Source organism: Anopheles gambiae, chromosome 2 (assembly GCF_943734735.2).
Source record: "Anopheles gambiae chromosome 2, idAnoGambNW_F1_1, whole genome shotgun sequence".
NCBI lineage: Eukaryota > Metazoa > Arthropoda > Insecta > Diptera > Culicidae > Anopheles > Anopheles gambiae.
In genome coordinates this window covers 56917212-56931146 of record NC_064601.1, presented here as the reverse complement: position 1 = coordinate 56931146, position 13935 = coordinate 56917212, and the positions used below count along the sequence as shown (strand labels likewise).

General features: G+C 39.8%; 2 protein-coding genes across 2 annotated transcripts in view; both read right to left on the bottom strand.

Annotated features, from left to right (window-relative positions):
- Nucleotides 1-2307: 2307 nt before the first annotated feature.
- On the bottom strand, nt 2308-2865 carry LOC133392086 (putative uncharacterized protein DDB_G0283051; the record flags this gene model as incomplete). The annotated part of the gene is made up of 1 exon (XM_061650372.1): nt 2308-2865. A coding segment is annotated over one exon (558 nt), but the record flags the coding sequence as incomplete, so codon positions are not given.
- A 1568-nt stretch (nt 2866-4433) lies between these two features.
- LOC1275892 (transcriptional activator cubitus interruptus) overlaps nt 4434-13935 on the bottom strand; it is a 35560-nt gene continuing 26058 nt past the window's right edge. Inside the window, exons 2-7 of the mRNA XM_061651255.1 lie at nt 8816-9267; nt 6058-6530; nt 5304-5983; nt 5074-5164; nt 4500-4933; nt 4434-4458 (exon numbers count right to left, since the gene is read on the bottom strand). Of these exons, the coding sequence (XP_061507239.1) occupies nt 4434-4458; nt 4500-4933; nt 5074-5164; nt 5304-5983; nt 6058-6530; nt 8816-9267 (2155 nt within the window). The remainder of the gene's footprint in view (nt 4459-4499; nt 4934-5073; nt 5165-5303; nt 5984-6057; nt 6531-8815; nt 9268-13935) is intronic.

The window sequence follows — 13935 nt, the reverse complement described above, 5'->3', positions numbered from 1 at the left end:
TTGAAATCGTCAAACTAAACTATGTAAAAATGTCCTCATGCTACTTAAGCTAGTACTAAAATCTACACTGTTTCCTAACGAGTTGTAAACGTTGGCCATTTGTAATAGAGGGTCATTGGCTTCGAAATGTGTGGATCTTGCTTCGATATGTAGAATAGCTCTGGATCTAAGTGTCCGTCAAGGTGCCTGTATGTTATTTTTTTCAAATAAGCACTGCGCCGTCATTCTCCTATGCTGTAGTGGTTCAAGTCCAAATAAGAGACACCTAACACAATACGTGGGACATTCAGAGACATGGAACCGTGGGAGACGATAAAACAAAGAACGTTAAAGCTGGAATAAGCGGTCATTCTGTTTTGCTCCAAAGTTTTGCTATTTAACTTTGCAGTGCTTACATCATAATTAGTACAGGTCCCTGAGATATGCGGACCTTTATTCACTAGCAAATCAAATAATTTATTTAGTGACTATAATTTCTCATTAAATGCTACATTACACGAACATTATTTCTTATTATATTTTGACTGAAAACTTCGTGGTTCGACTTCCGAAATTAGATATACGTGGTTTCTCTCGACCCCCATCAATAGCGTATCTCGGAGACAGCCTCTTATTACAATCCCAATCCCAATCGCAATCGCAATCAGAATCCCAAACAAATCCCAATCCCAATCGAATCGCAAACGAATCCCAAACCCAATCGAATCGCAAAGGAATCTTTTAGGGATTCAAATCCCACAAATGGGATCCGATCCGATCGAATCTTTCTAGGGATTGAATCTTCGAATCTTCCGAATCCCGAATCTCCCAACGTTTTTCCAGCCAAAAAAAAAATTTGAAAGTTATGCTCCAATGTAACGAAGCAACAGAAAGCAGCACTTCTATATAATTAATTACAAAAAACACTACACTAAACACTAAACAAAAGAACATATTGCTGATTTTATTTTTTTTATCAAAATTTAACGAATCATTTATTTTCATTCTTTGTCTTGGCTACCCATTTTTATCAGCCTATTTCAAGCGTTTACAATTACAATCATGCGCTGTAATTTTCTTATTAAATATATGTGTATTACATTTACAATAAAGTATGCAAAAACGTTGGCAGTCAATTCATTTTCAAATAGTTATATTATTTCGTTATGAGTGTAGTATTCACAGTACAATTTCGCCCTTAGCTTAATCGCACTCAACTTAATCATCCATTTACATTGAATAGCTTATCAAACAAAACAAAAAAGTGTTCAGCAAAAACAGGTGCTTTTTCATAACAAATGAAAACTACCACAGTCGCTCAAACACACAATTAATGTATGCATGCAATTAAGAGTATATATATATATATATATATATATATATATATATATATATATATATATATATATATATATATATATATATATATATATATATATATATATATATATATATATATATATATATATATATATATATATATACACTGTTTTCTATTGTTGAGGTATGGTTGGAGTGAATACAATGAAGACAATAAACATAAATTCTTAAAATTTATCTACTGATCTTCAGAGAAATCTATCTTTAATCATTAATGACAAACTAATATCTATTGAATCATTTGTAGATACCGATCTTCCTCAAAATAGGAGCTCAACGACGTACTCATATCGTTGATGACAAGATTTGACGAAGGATGAGTACTACTGCTGACCAAGTCCGCCGATTCATTCCAATTTTGACAATTTTGAACATATTCTAGGGTTCTTTGATACGTATCTGAACCCATGGCACTTCCTTGATCAGTTTGTCCGATCGATATTCCGTTATCGGCGGTAAGAGACATCGGTAATGGTGCTGGCTGAGGTCCTGCGGTTGATTCTCCAAAACCAGTCGGTGTAGATGGCAATGGAGGTGTTTGAAGGCTACTTTCCATTGGCTGCTGGCGTATTTGAGGTGCTGTGTCTATATCTAAGGCTTGTTGCTGATTTTCAATGGTCAATGAAGGATTATTCCTTGACGGTGCCATCGCTACGATCGCGGGCGACATCTGGGACTGACTGATGTCCCCACATTGTATCTCAATGTTCGAAGTTGGATCACCAACTACAGTATTTTGAACGGAGCTGTCATCCGTATTGAAACTAGCGAGGTTAAGACTGAAAGGATTCTTATATTGATTCATTTGCGATTGCGGTTGAATCTGACCACTGCCATTCGGTTGGTTAGGTGCACCATTAGTTGGTTGATTAATGTGAAGCGATCCTTGCATCATCATAGCCAAGCAACAATGATGTGCACTTTGATCTGTTCGGTGATAATATCCTATCAAATTAGAACATGCGATTGGACGATTTCGCCCAAGCGAAGATTGTTTTTGTTGATGTTGCTGAGGCTGTTGTAGGGGCTGTTGCATATGCTGATGCTGTTGCTGCTGAGGTTGTTGCTGTTGCTGTTGATGTTGCTGCTGTTGATGTTGCTGCTGAGGTTGTTGCTGTTGTTGCTGTTGCTGTTGCTGTTGCTGTTGCTGTTGCTGTTGCTGTTGCTGTTGCTGTTGCTGTTGCTGTTGCTGTTGCTGTTGCTGTTGCTGTTGCTGTTGCTGTTGCTGTTGCTGTTGCTGTTGCTGTTGCTGTTGCTGTTGCTGTTGCTGTTGCTGTTGCTGTTGCTGTTGCTGTTGCTGTTGCTGTTGCTGTTGCTGTTGATGTTGGTGTTGGTGTTGCTGTTGCGGTTGCTGTTGCTGTTGCTGTGGCTGTGGCTGTGGCTGTGGATGTGGCTGTGGCTGTGGCTGTGGCTGTGGCTGTGGCTGTGGCTGTGGCTGTGGCTGTGGCTGGTGCTGTTGCTGATGTTGCTGCTGATGTTGTGGGATGTAACAATTAGCTCCGTTAATCACATGGAAGTTGTTATTATCATTTCCGAAGTTCTGGATTTCATTGTGCAAGGTTTGACATTGCACTGGTGGTGTATGTGGAGTGTGCGATACGCTCAGCTGTGATTGTAGTTGCTGTGGCCCATTAGACGAAGGTGGTACCGTGAAATTATTTGTGGATAGTACTACTGCATTATCAGGCACCATCGGCGATAGCATTTGGGGTTGCGGAGTTTGTGGTGACATTATGTTACTCATGACACTGGACTCATCGTTACTGTACTGGGATTGTGGACTCATTAGAATGTTCGTTGTTGTAGTTCGTGGTTGCATAAAGTTTGCAGCCAAGTTAGAGGCAGATTCTAATGGTCCTATTGGATGGTTGTTAATACTCTGCATTCCATTTTCATGCGGAGGATTTGTCCAAGAGCTTCCGCTGGGACTAGCAAGCACGCTAGCTGACGAATTAATTTGGTTGGTTGGATTATTTATATTTGATGATACAGTTTCTCCAGCCATATCTGCAACTTGGTTGAGATACTGCAACATGTCATCTGGTATAACAAGCTTATTTTCTACCATTTCTCCTTCCTCTACTTCGTCCAACACTACTTCCTGATTAGGATGCAATTTACTTGTAGCTGTAGACATCATAGGCTTGTTATTTGCTGTTGATGGTACTGCCGACGTTACAGTACAATTCGTTGCATTAGTGGTGTTTGAGTTTTGTGGGCCTCGAATTGTTGCATTATTCACAGAACCCATCCGACGGTTTAAATACTGCGACCCTAATCGACCAGCCATTGATGGCGCAGCCATTATGTTCGATCCACTAGCAACAGGCTCTGACATACGCCGATCGGTTTGAGCTGTAACGTTTTGCTGATGACCATAAAATCCCATACAATTATTAGTCAAATTGTTCGGTATCGAGTGTCGGGCTCCACTGCCATTGCTATTAGTTAGTCCTCCTCCAGAACTTATCGATCCAATCAACTGACTGTTAGCACCAAACCGCTGCAGGTGTGTTGAAATTAGATGAGAAGAAGGTGGAGGAGGTAAACTTTGCCCCCCAGTTGTAGTAGTCGACATGGAACTTGAACGACGCGAACTACCAGGTGAGATAGGATCATATAATGAAGAGGAATTATAGTAGCTTGGCCGCATAGTAGAATTACTGCTTTGTTGGGATGTTTGGCTACTGCGACGGCTAATGTCGGCCGACCGCATGCTGTAATATGAGCTACTCGTTGTACTGTTATTGCTATCCCGCCTGTTCAACGCCGCAGCGGGATTTAGATATGCATTCATCATCATCATGGTAGTAGATGTGGATGATGGATGCAAGAGTGGACGCATTTGATCGGTCTGTCCGCTCTTGCCAACTGTTGCTGAAGGAAGGGACCCGGGCTGGGGAGGAGGCGTCACACCTGGTTCCATCTTGAGATCAGTTATCTTTTTGTTCAGGTCTCCTAGTCCGTAATTTTGCGTGTTTTGACTGTTAATTTCCGGAATGTTTGACAATGGACTGCTGCTCAGCAAAGAACCTTTGTTGTTGATTCGGGTTCTAAATCGATTCCTTGGATTATTACGAGTCGATATTGCCGCTGTTCCTGTAGGGCCTCCAAGATCAACCATTTCACGAAGTACATACGGCAGATCAGCCACTTCTAGATCTTCATCGACATACGGCCAAACGGGATCATCTATTTCAACGATACTACCCAGTGGCATATTATTGCCGTCGTGATAGTCTTCACCGAGTCCGGCAGTAAGTGCCGATAGTGACATCGGACTGTTAATTGGTGGATGACCGGGAGAATTTGCATCCGATTCTGACTTGATGCTGGGACTGCTCATGCTCGTTGTTTTGTCTTCGCTGTGCGGACTACTGTCGAACATGTGGTTAGATCCTTCACCATCCTCCCCTGGACCATCGCCACCATTGCTACCACCACCGTAATTGTTTCCTTTGTGCTTTTTGTTTGCATAAAATTCAGCGCCATGGACAGTTTTTACGTGTTTACGCAACGAACTGGGATCCGTGTATCTTTTGGTGCATCCTGGGGCTTTGCACACGTATGGTTTCTGTAAATAATAAAGAAAAAAAACGATTTTTCAAAGATTTGTTTTTTTTTGAATAACATAAACACATTTAGTAGCAATACAACCCGAACCATTCCTTCTTTAAAAAAAGCAATAAGACAGGACATAACATACCTCATTACTGTGCGTTCGATTTTGATGTTTCGCACGATCAGATGCGTTGCTGAATGCTTTGCTGCATCCGGGATATTCGCAGGTGTATGGCTTTTCACCAGTATGTGAGCGAAGGTGAGTCTTAAGATTTTCCAGTCTTGAATACGCTTTGCAGCACCCTTCAAACTGAAAAAAAAAATCATTGTTTGTGATTTTAGAATTTATTTTAGTAAGTTCGCGTTTTTTTTAATAACTTACCGTACACTTGTGTGGTTTTTCTCCCGTATGGCGACGCATATGTACGACAAGCATGTATTGTGCTTTAAACGGTTTTTCATCACGCGAACAATCTTCCCAGCGACATACAAATGATTTTTTGTTTGCGTGAATATGATCATTGTTAATATGCTTAACTAGCTCGTCTTGTGTATTGAACTCCAAAGAACACTCACGCCAATGGCAATTCGTCTCTATGAAATCGCCTGGTTCATCTTTTGGGTCAGTGGTATCCGCTCGAGTACCATCACGACAACTATTGTCCTCTCCATAAAGTCCACCATCGCCACTTGCATTGCCATTAGAACTAACGTCCATTGCACTGCCAATGTTGGTGACATTGCACTCTGCTCCCTGGACTCCGTTATTCAAATCGCGTTGCATAGGGCTTAGATTAAGTCCTCCATTTTTAGTAGTAGAAGTTGTCGAAATAGTTCCGTTGGTTGGTCCTTGTGTCGATGTAGGGCTTGGAAGATGGTTTGATGTAATCATGTCCGAACAATCTTCTTGTCTATTTGGTTTATGTGAATATACTTGTGGAGCTTCACGTTTAACACGGATTTTCTTTTGTTGGGCGTTACTAGCACTATCAGCTTCGACACGTGTAACTTGTGAGCTAGATGTTGGTTGCTCCTGTCTTTTACTTGACAGGTCGGAAATTTGCTGCAAAGGATAACAAAAAAACTTAAGTTAGATCAGCATAAAATCTGCAACTCTGAGGCAACAATTGTGCTTACTTGTGGTTTGGTCAACGAATGTCCTGCATGAAGAGGATGGTGAGATAATGAAAACATACTAGCTGCTGGCGTATGGTGACCAGGGAGTGAATGAAGAAATCCACTACTCCGTAGGAGATGTTGAAGGTGTGGTGGCATTGCGTTGTGCATACCAAGTGCTGGACTGAGCGCACTGGCCGATAGATGGCCATAGGAACCACTTGTACTACTGCTTCGAGAGGCGTTCACCAGAGATGCTAAAGAGTTTGGAGAGTATCGTATCATAGAACTAATGTCGAATGAATCCGAGTATGGCGATGACGAAAGGGCTCGCTTCCGGCTAACACTAGCTCGTATGCTGCCCGGGCGAGGACTGTTGAGTCGACTAGCTGCATCGATGCTGAAATGAAAATCCGCACTGGCTAGGGAGTTGGCTGGATGTAGATCGGCGATGGCGTTCCTAGCATTGATGTACTCCGATGTCAATCCAAGACCTATTATACAATTGACGCGATTAGAAACAGAAAAAAAAAGAAAATGCAAATGTCGGGGCCGTAATTCCGTATCTTTTTTGGAAATGCAGTCGTTTGATGCCTTAATTTCTATTCAACACCATGCTGAGAGTTGGCGTTAACGATCATCAATTCTTTACATGGTTCCACATTAAGCGGCTGTATCATCGTGCTAAGCAACACATTGTGAGTTCGATTGTTACGGTTTTACAACCTGCCGTTGAATGCCCGCACATGCTGCCAAATATGAGTACTCGTGAAATCATTCTCTTATGCATTCTCTATGTGCTCTCGAAAATAACGATCGTGCCGAGAGGACGTAGCTGAACAGCAAAATATTTTCGCTGTGTCAACCTGCACATATCTAATAGAAAATCGAATGAACACCCGAAGCAACCGTAAAAAGCAACTAAATATGCATATCCATTGCCCTATGTGCATTGGAAAGAGCCAGGCGTAATGTGCAACGCACAACAGGTGCGGTGTAGTTTGTTTTGCAATGGGTTTCATGGTGCACCAACATCAATTTCACTAGTGTTCATTACAGCTCGGGACCCCAGGGAAGAGTCTATCGAAGAACATTTTAACGGTGTACATATGTAGCATTAGAGGACCGCATCGTTTCTTAGTCAAGTGTGCCGGTAGGCTCTGCGCTACATTTCCTATTTGGTATTTATTTTGCGTTATAGATAACGCTAGCAAGTAATTCTAGCGTGAACTCATCAACAAGCAATGGCTTCTCAATCTACGTTTGAAGTTTGCAAAAGAGTGGGTCATGTCATAGCATACCTTATAAAAGATGAAAAGATCAAAGCATGCTCTGGATCAAAGCATAGTGTATTAACAGAATTTACGTTATTGCCCCTGTACTCGTGGCACGTTTGTTGATGAAAAGTAGTAGTACGTAAATAATACATTTTAGGGTCATGTGATATAAAGATAGTCCCCAAGACACGCGGTACATGTTTCGGAAAATCGCTGTTTTGTAAGCTTTACAGTTCCGGACATATTGTACTTATTTTAAACATCAACTGATAAAATAAAAAACCTCATTATGATTATACCAACAAAAGGAATTTTTTACTATCCATTACAGGTTACACCATTGCGATTAGGATTTCCAATTCCTTGTCTTGTATTCGAAAAACTATTTGAAAGCGCGCGTCTGTGTAAATTTGCTTTTGCAAGAACTTTGTTTTACACATGTTACACATTATTGTCTTTTGTTGAGAATATTGTACTTAATGGAAAGATACTTTAGAAAAATGCATCACCAACCGCAAGAACGTTTTCTCACTGGGTATGACGGAATCCTCCATCACAGAACGTGGACGTGATGGAACTTATAAATAGGTATCCCTTCTAGTGCCTTTATGTCTCTGCATTGCCTCTTTTTACTCGTTCCTTCGTCTAACTGGGTTCTAATTTCTTGCATAGTACTCGGGCGTTTCGTCAACAGTAGCAGTAGCTGTTTTCTTTCCCCAAGACCTGCTGAGCTACTGTTGTGCGTAGGAGTAACGGGGGGCGTAATTTGTCTGCATTTTATTGTTGTTTTTATTTCATTCAAATGTTTTCCTGTATGAACTAGGGGTATGAAAAATGTTGTCTTCGAAATTGCTCCCTGACGGTAGACGAAGAATGTACGTATCCGTACGTCATCCGGCATAGCAGCGTAGCAAAGGAGTAGTGTGTTTTATGAGTTTTTTGAAACAATATTTTTACTCTCCTCCCGGTTTCTGAGCCAGCGATCGTCGCTGTATGTGCTACTTCCGAGCGAGGTTTAATACAAGTGAAAATCTACTGACAACCAATCAAAAAGGGAATAGTGGGAAAGGGTGTAACGACAATATGGGAACCTTCGTCATTTGGTGGTTAAAAAATACCAGCCACAACTACATCCAACTTTTCATATACTGCCAGGAGAGGCATGTTAAAACAGCACGTATGTTGTATTCAAGAGCGGTTACAATAATCGATAGGCCAAAACAACAGTGATCGCGATGCCAACGAGTGCACCGACACAGGTATATTTTTAACAGCTAATGGAACCATTAGTGTGTACACGGTACGTTGCCAATCATATACTGACATGCTGGTGTTGACTGTTTGTAGTCTTTCTACAACGAACATTTCCGGCCAGCACGCCAAAGAGACAAAATCATCCACCAATTGGATATTCGAATTTAACTAATATGACAAGCATTCCCACCTGGCGTGACAAAGTTTTCGACATGTGCCGTTTAAATTATGACAATAACTATCCTTACCGTGTAGAGACGCCGAAGCGTGTTGCAACGAGTACAGGTGTTCCATGTAGCCGGGTATTCTATAGGCGGGATGAAAATCGCTTGGATGTGGTACTGGTACGGAGTGGATGTTGGTCTGTCCAGCAGAAGGACCCACGGTCGTTCCAGTGGTGCCGTTTGGCGTAGGTAGTCCTGGACTGGATGTGCCTGTTCCTGCTGCTGTCGGTGAATTTCCGTTGCCGATTGGAGTTGTACCGGCACTGCAAGATCTCTCACCATTTCCTTTTAACGAAGCACCAGAAGTAGCCGGAGGCGAAATGGTTAACGGAACTACAGTTGCTGGAGCAGGCGGATGTGGAGATAATACTGTTCCGCTACCTTGTGCAACTTCGACGCTAGCAACGGCCGCAGCGACAGCCGCACGACGTGCGCTTAAAAACTGTAGTTCTGCAAAATTTGCATTACTTGCCAATCTGTAAAGAAATCAATAAACAGAGAGAAAAGCAGAGGAAAAGAATGAGATTCACCGCGAAATCTTGAATCATAACATATCTCACTGTGGCAACGATGGTCTTTGGTTTTACGACACAGCGTAATAAGAAACATACATTACATATTCACGTGTATATGGCGATGTGTTTGTTTACGCACGTATAGTCCATTGTGGCACAATCTTTGCACACAATCTGTATCACAGTTTACAGCAATGGTTTCGCTGATATATGCAGTGTCTTAAGTTCCTACGAAAAACTTAGGCTGCATCGGAAAAACGAAAATCTTAACAAAGTAATAGCCAACTTTCAAACGTAAGGGTTGCGGATTTTGCAACAATATCAATGGCTAAACGTGTTGCTGGTAATGTTTAGCTGAATAAGATCATACCTCCCTCGTCCGTCGTCATGTTATGGCAATTACAGTTTTTTAAAGCTCATGCTTATTTCATGTTCCACAAGATGATACCAGATAACTCCGTATTCTTTCTGGAAAATTATCGCAAACACACTGCGATCATTTGGATTGGAGTTCTCTATATTGAAATGAACGAATGAAATGTGAAAGTTTCCATCAAAGTAAATATAGTAACCGTCAGATTAATTCTAAATTAATTTAAAAGATATCTATCACACGCGAGAAAGTGAGCCACGTCCTCCAGATATCCAGATATCAATGCGCACGTTAACATATTTATATTATTTTTACATTAAACTAGACTATAGATCTGCAGTAAGTCAATGGATATAGAATAGTAACTAAATGAACCGTGATAAATGGGCTACTAATGACACATTTCACATAGATTACTATTTTATAAAAAAGACGGTTTATGTTTGAAACAAATACATGAAAAAATGTATTATTGACCATGTTCACACAAGCGCTAGAGCATAAAACAATACGGTTTTTGTTTTTAATTTACTGCAGAGTCACTGTTAAAAAAAAATGTTATTTAAACTTCCGCAAAGAAACGTTAATTTTGTAGTATCGTTTTCTACGTGATGATCTGTCGTGAAGGTCAGGATGTCACCACTCGGAAATGAACTATTTCAGGAACAACCGTAGAAAACTGTTGCAACATCATTCAACATTTTAGAAGTAACATGTAGAAGTAGAAGACCAGTTTAGGGAATATTGCGTTAAATACATTATGTTTGGTGGTCTAAATAACTGAAGGGAAGTCTAAAGTTTTTTATGAAATTTCCGGTGTAGCGGTATCAAATTATTGGAGCGGAATTCGGTTAGCACGACGAATCTCCCTGAATCCGCGATTCTGATAGAGCGAGCTTAATGTATCCGGTGAATTTATAGTCATTTAAGATCCAAAACTCTGTCACTCGCCGTCTGTGTGGCGATGGGAGTGATCGAGAGCAACACTTTAACACAAACTGGTATTGTTTGGTTATGCGAAGAGCACGGTAACGAACAGTACGTGGAAAACATATCGTGTAAAAGGAAACCTCACGATCTTTCGCATACGGATGACGCTGCATAGTACTGGGAACAACCGAGGAAGGAAGCTCTCGAATTTCGCATAGTCTTACCATCATTCATAAACCATTACAAAAGTCGAAGGAACCCGTAGCGTTCATACGTGCTAGCCTAAACTATCAGAATGGTGGTCTGCAATAACTAACAGCGAAAGTACCATCACGGTATACACTACGCCAAAGTAAACCTTTGGGCTGCAATCTGATCTTTCTTTTGTTCAAATCGGTAAACTTCATCTACCAGCACCATTGCGCATCACCGATTCACTTGCCATCATACACAATGAACCTCTGGATTCTAAGCCATTGGTTTGGTGAACTGAATAAAACAGTCTACCGTAGGCGGGATGTACTCACTATAGTGGTACATTGTTTAAGTGCTGGAAAAGTTCATTATAATGTGAAAAAATTATACTATGCCAACCAACATTTTAATGCAGTTGCGTGCAACTAGCATAAGAAAACTAATCACGATTTTAATAAACAGTAAATAACCCAACTAAAACTTGTGAAAGCGGTTAGCATATCCTGAAGACCTATTTTATTTACTATATTGATTTTACATAAAGCAATGTAGAAAACATATTTTTTGTAGTTAACAACTATCATATCATTTAACATATTAACATATTAGTTTAATATATTGGAATAAAAAAAAAACATTTATTTAGCACATGATTATTAATTTGTCCCCTCATAACACTCAGAGACCAGCTGGTTTTATAATACATAGTGTATGTAGACTAGCTGTTGAATCTGTTACCGCGCGGCTACATGAGTGTGAAATATACAACGAAATGAACTATTTGACAGAATATCTGACAGGTACAGCTAAAGGATTGGGGGAGTCACAACATCCGCTTTCAAAATTATATTAAAAATAATATCTTCTTAAGCGGAACATTCCCTAATTGGAAGAAATTATGAACTGTGGACTGAAAATTGACGAAGTACTCGATATTGAAGTTTTTTTACGATTTTGTGCACGTTATTTGTTTACATTGCACATCAGTTAGTTGCTGTGATGTTTTATCCGTCAGTTATTTCGGCTTTCAAATACAGTGAACCCTCTCTTATTTGAGAGGCGATGGGACTGTCGAATAAGAGAGGTTTTCAAATTACAGAGGTGGAAAGTGAATGAAAGGTCCTTCCAAACAAGAAAGAGACAGAACATTTAGTATGCAGCCTTAACTGTTGCTATAGGAAACTGCGAACAGGATTGCCAATTTGAGCATACATCATTCAATAACCATGGCAACACCATATACAAATAAGAGGGACACAGATTTCAGAGGTTTTCCAAATTAGAGGAACAAAAATGTACTGGAAATTAAGGGACTGTGCAAAATGTTCAAATAAGAGAGGTTTTTCAAATTGGAGAGGTGTCAAATAAGAGAGGGTTCACTGTAGTTCATTTCGCTGTATATTACACCTCATGTGTCCTCGCGGTTAGACAAACTATTTTCAGTGCTTACTACGTATGTAATCTTTAAGTTAAGCGATCCGTTTCTATATACATCAAAGTGTATTTAGACCAGGTGTTCTCGTCACATACAAATTGACAACTAATTTCGGAAATAAAAAAAGCTCCTTTTGATAGAATGGGTGAAATGAATTTCCATAGGAATGGTTCGCTTTGTTCTTAGCAACACAAACGTAGTACACATTGGTGTTCTCATCGACGGCATTACAGTCCGAAGCACTAGTTGAACTTCGATTGCCTGCCAACTATTGAATATGTGCTTTTATTTGGCACGTTTTTCCATACAAAAAATATGAAATTTTTCTCGGCATGCCATGAGATTTTTGTTACTTTTTCAAAAACCGGTTTTTTCATACAAACGCATGCTTTTTAATTGAACTGTCAACCAACTATCGAGCGTTCAACTATTGCATTCTGACTTTAATCACTGTATGTTTGATTTTTTGTGCTATTGTTAATGTATTCCAAACAAAGCTTAACTCGAGTATCCGCGTTTGCCGCATCGCGATCGAGAGTTTTAACTTAAAAACGTTTAACATATCGGTAATTAAAATTCAATTCGGTAATGTTTGGACACAAAACTCATCATTTGTTAGCGTTCAGGCTGTCAGGCTGCCAATTTATATCTTTTTAAGGTGAAATGAATGAAATGAAAAGATAATATGTTTAGCAAATTTGAACAATTTCCTATAAAAACTGCAGAAGAATCGTGTACATATATATAAAAAGGTAAAGAAAGGTCAAACAAATAGTGTGGTATAAAAATGTTATACATAAACCACTTAAATTCTTACTTTCGGCTATAAAATAAATCAACCTTATTAAGCGGATGCAATTTGTAATCAGATAGTAGTGAAATTGTATATTGAACTGAATATTGGCCAAAATAATAATTCGTGCATTAGCTCTTGGTCACGCCCACCCCAAATAAATCATCTTAGCTGTTTCCAGAGATACACAAAGCCAGCCAAACGTACGAGTTGTATATCGAGAGCTAAGACAAACGCCTCCCACTCTCGGAACGATTTATGTATAAGTTAGAAATCTCACTACATAAAAGTACATTTTCACAGAGCGCTCTCAAATCACGAACACATAGGCGAGAGCAACCAAAGTGGAATGATTTGAACGAGATCAATCGAATGTGCTATGAATCTCACCTGAGCGAATCGATCACTTTCAGTTGTGCGATCGCTTAATTTTCTCTCCGCTTCAATACAACAGCTACTGAAGTTGCCGTTGTTTTTATCTCAATAGCTACCGAACGAATACGACCATGGACTCGTTGGATGGGCACTGACGTATTCGAACCCGAACGAAACACAACACGTTGAATTGAGAGAGGAATTGAGATAATGAAGAGAATATGCTTTTTCAAGGCAAGATTGCATACGATCGCTTGCTTGATGCGCTGTTAAAAACATATTTATTGGCAATCATACCGTCTTCACGAACCGGTCAACTGACAAGACTAAAACACGAAAATTTTACATCAAATAATCACATCACCCTTCGATTGTATGCCAATTCTGTTTGCTTTATCAAAATTTAATGATATATTTATTCATCTACTCTACTTCATCTACTATATATTCATCTACTGCTCCTGCAAACTGAATGTAAACAACACTGTGGTCAATATAGCCTAGTTGTTTAATAAATTTAATTAGTAG